Raw genomic sequence first — 6,750 nt, forward strand, 5'->3', positions numbered from 1 at the left:
ATTATATTCTGCAAATAGATGAATACACTTCTGTGCAGTGGATTAAGTTAACAAATATGGATTTGCAGGACAGGTGGCCTCACAGCTAATTGTCTGTGAACCATATTAACTCCATACCGGTACATAATATAAATAAATGGGCTAGGTATACATGTTTTCTTTTTAATGCACAGATACCAGTGTACCTGGAAATACTACAGACTTCATTAATAGTATGCAGCATTATGTACCAAACACATGTTACCACGGCACCTGAATGCATCACGTGGCAGGGGTAATGGGCGGGGCCTGTGAAATGAACTTACCTACTGTAACACTTCAGTAAAGGTACGAATAGGGTCGCCATTTAAACGTTACGAACGGGAGCGGGCTGGAGGTAAATATCAACTTCCTACTGAACTAAACACCTACATAAAGTTTGTGTAGATAACCAAGTGTTAAAGCGGCTTACCTACAGTATTGTTGTAGCTATTTGACGTTGTTGAAAGACAGTTGTTGTCGATGGGTTGGGCTCAGTCCTGTACAACAGCCCAAATTCTACTCAAAATATTCATATACGCTTAATTGAGGTCTCTTAAATTCAGACATACATACCAAGCTGGTACAAATTAGTACATAACCTTTAGGTACACTGCTTTAATTCGGCATCAGCCTGTCAACAAGAAAAGGCGCCTAAAACAAGTAAAAATTTTAACACTGTAACCAGTCTGCGTATTCTGCTGAGCTTTAACACAGCTGAGAAAAACTGCAGCGGTAAATATTTTTTGGCAAGGTGATGCATAATGAATCTGTGCAATGCTGTGCAAAACTCTCAGTGCGTTTTTAGGGCATGCTTTACCATTTGCTGAAAGAAAACACACAATAAAGCGCCAACTGTTTGAATAAAGAACCGAAACGGCTGCATTGCATAATGTAAATGGAGCAAAGCTGCGGATTAGAGAGCTGAAATCTCTGTGAACTAGGTTATGGAAAAGTTGGACCACTTATTTCTTCCTAAAACAAACTTTAAAGCTTGTTCAGGAGAAGATGTACTTCTGCAAGACACCACAAGGTGGTAGGATTATATTTACAATGTATGAAGGATGCTGCAGCCTGCAGCTTGTGTATGTGTGTTTGACCATTGACGTTTTCTTTATTCCTTGCTGTATTTGATCATAATATCATAGGTCTGGCATAAATCTGCAGGCTCTCTTTCCAAGAAGAAATACAGAGAAACATAATGTATGCATATAGATACTAATAGGCAATCGTTTTCTGACCATTAGTATGTTGAATGTAAAGATTGTCTGTCTAAAATTTAAGATCAACTCTGATATATTATGAAATCCTGTTATATATTAAGCCAATTTCCAGACACCAAAAAATAACTAAAGATATAGATAATAGTCGTCCATCAATTTACAGTTCAAGATCTCCTGCATGCCATTGTGGGTTGGGAAGATATCAACACTCAAGACAGAGTGAGGAAATTAAACATGCACTAATTGCAGTGAGTTAAAGCTATAGAATTAGGCTGGAAAAATATTTTCTTTGGAGGATTGGTAGAGTGAGTCTGGATGTATAGAGTATATGCTGAGTTAGGTTTTGTGTGATGCACACCTATTTGGGAATAAGAGCCAAGTACTCAGTTAACATGATGCATGTGAAATAGTACAACACAAAACAATATGCTTGATTATTCTCCCCACATGTTATGCTGTAGACTACATTAGCTGTAAACTCATGCAATTAAAATTGTTTCGCTTTAATAATGTCAGTGTAATTATTGCAGTATGACTATTACAGTATAAAACAAACAAAACGTCTAGGACTCCCATACATGTTACACCATAACAAAACGTAAAACAACTATTAACACTAATATGGACTATGGACATCAAATAGGCAATGATCTATCAATCAATTCAATCTATTTATTTATGAGGACATTTAAAAACAACACAGGTTGACCAAAGTGCTGACTAACTTACCGAGTAACAAGACCATTCAGTACTGTCTGAAAAGCTAACAAACTGAGGCTACATGAGAACTAGCTTCACCTGAGCTGAGTTCGGCACACGGGCTTGTGTTCGCAGATCAGTGAGGGCATACAGCTAGAGAGCAAACCTCACTTGCACTGCTCAAAGCTAAGCTGTCACATAACAGGGTACTAATGGGAGTTTTACAGAGTTTAGGATTTTCATGGGTGTTAGTTAAACAGTTAAATCTGTGAGTCCAGTGATGTTACATTATGATTGCAATTTGTAATTTTTAATCTAATATTTAGTCATTCTGTATTTCATACACACTCATTTCCCCTAAGAAATACTAAAAAACCTCAGATGGTCAAAGGAAACTTCAGTCCATCTGTGAAGTTCCTCAACAATGGGAATTATGACAGCATGACACATCAAAGGCCTCAAATGAAAGGTTAATAAGGGTGAAAGTGATTCAGTTTTTTTGTCTGGAGCAAACTATAATTAACTACCAGTGCACATGATCTACAATCAGCGCTGCGCCTGAGTAAACTGTCTGTTGGGAGAAGTTGGGTATTGCTAATATGGGGCATAGTGAGCTAAAGAGGCACTTGGAAATCAAACAAATCCTTTGGAGAGAATCTTGACCTACTTTAAAAAAGTCTGAACAGTGAGTCCGTATAAAAAGTCTCCTTCATCATTATGTAATTTCCAAAAACTTGGCATGTCTCAGCATGGTGTGCAATCCTTAAAAAATCTTGCAAAAACCTTGTGAAAACTGAACAAGTGCAGGACAGAAAAAGACATGACAGGTCTATAAAAGTATTTATAGTAGATAATCCGTGTATGAATCTTATATTCTTAAAACAGCAGACACCTGTCACAGCGCATGAGATGTTGATCTGGACCTTGGATCGAGCCATACGGTCCACATTGTTTAACAATGTTAAACTGAAGCTCAATGAAATGGTGATACTAGATGCAAAAGCCGGGAGCTGAATAATAAAAAATATCTGGTCAGCTAGAGAGAGAGAAAAAAAGTCTTGCACACAATCAGTAATTTACAAAAATCCAATTTTCCACCTTGCTTGTCACTGCATATTGCTTTTGTTTACAGGTCCTGGTTTAGCTGTAACTTGGCAGTATGAAACTAAATGAAATGGTTCAGAGCAAATAAGACAAGCTGTATATACAGTCATTTTATGCCACTATAAAATCTAACCACTGGGGCCCAATTCAGGAGCTGTGTGGCTTAAGAGCTGCTGTCTTCAGGCATAAAACCCACATTATTGTCCTCAGTTAGATTTCTTTACTCTCAGCTCACTCTGGCGCTGAAGGGAACTTTGCTGTCTTTTTACCTCGGTCACTCTCTGTATGTCAATTACTCCACTGGGATCTCGTTACCGCCTCAGCCAATCACGCATCCCTCTTAATTAACTCAGGAAATTACATTCCTATATTTACAACCTAATAACTAGACTGGCCTGCTGAAAAGGTCACATCAACTGTTTAGCAATTTTTGCCCTATTACATTGCAGCCCAGGAGGATATGGCTAGGAAAAAAGCCAAATGAACAGAAGGCAGCTTTTTGAAAAGTGCACAACTTTTTTTGACCTCTTAGTGTCATACTCGGTTGATTTCACCTTGCAGTACAAGAATCCATCGGCCATTCAAAACTATTTGTCATCATGTTCAGGGGGTTGTTGAATTAATCACCGGAAAATAGGCTTATGTGAAGCCAGTAGGTGATCCAGAGCGTCAAATATCAAGAGAAAATAACATTTTCTCACATTTGAAGGTCTACTGCAGACAAAAATGTCCTCAGCTAATGTGCCAGGAGCAAAACTTCATTGAGCTGTTGTTAAGGGTTGTCTGCATGTCCTCAGTGATGGCAGCTGACTTGCTGAGCTTATTTTCTGCTTTTAAAGGAGACATGTCAAATCCATTTTCATTTTTTTAGAGTAATTATGTGTCACCAGTGTGTCTAGGGGCCCACACAATTTTAAGAAAATCCCCTCATTTCTTTTCATTCTCAGTCATTCAGAGCGTGTGTGAACATTTGCAGCCTATTGTGACAAACAAATCCACGTACACGAGCCCTCACCACATCATATTTTAAGGTAAACTCTGTTTTTAAGATTTTTTACCACTCAGCCATAAAAGGTTGATAGGGTATTGTCATTGCCCTGCCAAGCAGGTGGGCGGTGTGGACACCCAAGTTTGTGAACTCGAGAATGAGGTGATGTAAGATTTTCAAATTGATACCACAACAACAAGAACAAGAACAAGATAACCTGAGAACTGGGTACCGTATATAAACGTAAATAAATATAAAATACAAATATAAAATCCAATCTGTAATGTAATGGAGCCCAAATGTTGCCTCACAAATTGGTAAAGGTTAGTGCCAGACAGAGATGTTGCTGTAATATCAAGCATGCATTTGTCTCTTTCTTCAGTGTGAAGACTGAATTTAACTGCATTTGGTACAGTGAATTATTTTGTACTGTAAGACAAAAAGCTAAACATTTACTTTTTCTGCACTTCTCTTAATTTCTCTTCTTATGTTTTATTGATCAGAGGGCGATGGGACTATCAAAGGGGCCATCATCATGGTCAGTGGAAGAAGTGCTGGAGTGGATTCAGGAACAGTATCCGACTAAGATGACCCTACTCCACAAAGCCGTAATCAAACATGACATAACAGGTACAACACATGCATGGTATTCCTGCTTCAGTGGCAGGAATTTAACAGGCCAAGTCATTATTAGCTTTCCTCGCATTATTTTGAATCTCTTTTTATATACTTGAACAAATCACTGGGATCCTGTTTAAATCTGCAGGCCGTGTGTTGCTGAGACTAAAGGACTATCAGCTGAAGCTTCTTGGGGTGGAAGATGAGAAGCAGCAGCAGGAAATTTTGCAGGACCTCCTTCTTCTCAAAGTTCAGGAAGAAATCAGTGAACTTAGTGACATCTGCTCTGGTGAGCCTGCCAAATGACTTCATCTTCAGTTCACGGCTGAACTATATATGTAATAAAAAAGTCATAAAGTTGCATTGATAAGGGCATATTTGTTGGAATGCAACAATTATGCATAGAAACAATGGTGCAGGATTCATTTTAATTAAAACTAAGTCATAAATTTAAGTTTGTTCAAAGAAAAAAAAGAATTAAGAGTATTACCATTTTAATTCCTGAAAATAGTTCCTAATTTTTGTTTTATTTGCTTTCTTATATACTCTCCAGAGTTTCTTTCTCCATGAATCACAGTGAAAATCTTCAGAAAGCCAAAGAAAAAAACAGAACCATGGCTGACTTTTTGTTATTTTTTTGAATTTCCCAACCATCCATTCATCCACGTGAAGGAGACAGAAAGGTGGAATTGATGGAAATAACAAGAAGTGAATAGAAAGAAGGATCGATGAGGAATGAAGAGAGAAGGAAACCCATTTCCGGTGTGAAATCTGACCTGTGCAGATGGATGAGATTAGTTTCTGTCTGAGTGGCTTTTTCTGATCCTACTGTCCATTAATCTCCGTGTTTTTTCTGTCCCTGCACTGGGTTTGCCAACCATGGCATTATAAAACATACGAACAAAAGTTTTTATGGACCAAATATGCAGTCGCAGTATGTGTAGAGGTTTAGGATATAAGCCAATCAGCAGATCATTTAAAGCCAAAATGAAACAATCTGCTCACCGATTTTCCCAGGGGATGCATTCTGTTGAGTTTGTTGGTTTAAATTTGTGTTTTTGACTGCAGTTTTTCAGGAAATTTAAGTGGATTTATGAGAGATTTTTTACTTACCTTCTTGACCCCATGACAAATATCAAATCCTACACACATTTTCATCCTACTAGTATTGTAATAGGTAGCTTGCTCTCAAAATAGGAACAGATTGTATTTTAATAACAGATACTGCTTATCCTCAGTATTTCCTGGGTGGAAAGGTTAAACATTTCACACGTCTGATCAGAAGAGCTGAGTCAAAGCTGTAAAACTTTGTCATGTTGTTTGCTTTTCTCTCTGACTAAAATTGCTTTTCACAAACCAGATGTTGGTGTGCTGCTGTTTCCTTTCAAGTTCATTGTTTTTTGAAGTGAACTGTCAGTTTGTCTGGATTTGATTGTGATGATGCAGTTTCATTAAATCTGTTTCAAGCGACTGCCACTTTGAGATTGCCTCCTTTAAATGTGTATTGTAGGCATCGCTAAGACTGCACAAGTTTCCTACTTCTGACCATCTCTTTGTTGTTTGGTGCACTGAATTTAAAGTGTTTTTGTTAATCATTTCTCTTTTTGGTAAAGACTACTATGGTGTAAACATAGTAAGGAATTTCTGTTTTTACAGCTGCAGCCTGTTAATATCCATGTTCCTCCTAAAAATCTTCTTTTTACTGTGTGGAAAATCCCTCTATGACAGATCGCTGTGAAAGACCCAGGACTGTTAAAACTAAAGGCTATAATCATAGGTGTGTCACCTTCATGGGTATAACCTGGATATATTATGATTAGCTGGAATCTATTGATCTGTAATTGCAGTCACGCATTAACACATTTGAAAATAATTGTTGCAAGCAGGCTCCTCTCTACATATCGCAGCAGTGTGGTTGTACCTCTCACTGCTTGGCAGTTGCGCATTTTCCTTGAGCATCTGAAAGTGCATTGATAGTAATAGGCTACTGCTTGCAGCTAGGCTATATATAGTTTTTCGCATAGAAATGGGGGGATGAAGGCAGCCAAGACTTTAAATCAGTCCTGTTTAATATCTTGTGATTCCTTCAGCAGCTGTGTG

At 37.9% G+C, this 6,750-nt stretch overlaps 1 protein-coding gene across 2 annotated transcripts; it reads left to right on the forward strand.

Moving 5' to 3' along the window:
* Window positions 1-246: 246 nt before the first annotated feature.
* On the forward strand, window positions 247-6,121 carry LOC113006472 (sterile alpha motif domain-containing protein 12-like). 2 transcript variants are annotated; one of them, XM_080289546.1, is made up of 5 exons: window positions 273-376; window positions 3,992-4,075; window positions 4,536-4,662; window positions 4,799-4,939; window positions 5,204-6,121. In XM_080289546.1, exons 3-5 carry the CDS (start codon window positions 4,542-4,544, stop codon window positions 5,218-5,220), a joined length of 279 nt encoding a protein of 92 aa, XP_080145672.1. In that variant the 5' UTR covers window positions 273-376; window positions 3,992-4,075; window positions 4,536-4,541; the 3' UTR covers window positions 5,221-6,121. The 2 variants fall into 2 exon arrangements, with proteins under 2 accessions (XP_025998250.1, XP_080145672.1); XM_026142465.2 differs by lacking the exon at window positions 3,992-4,075 and having other exon boundaries at window positions 247-376.
* The last annotated feature ends 629 nt before the right edge of the window (window positions 6,122-6,750 follow it).

This window comes from Astatotilapia calliptera, chromosome 15 (genome assembly GCF_964374335.1).
Source record: "Astatotilapia calliptera chromosome 15, fAstCal68.1, whole genome shotgun sequence".
NCBI lineage: Eukaryota > Metazoa > Chordata > Actinopteri > Cichliformes > Cichlidae > Astatotilapia > Astatotilapia calliptera.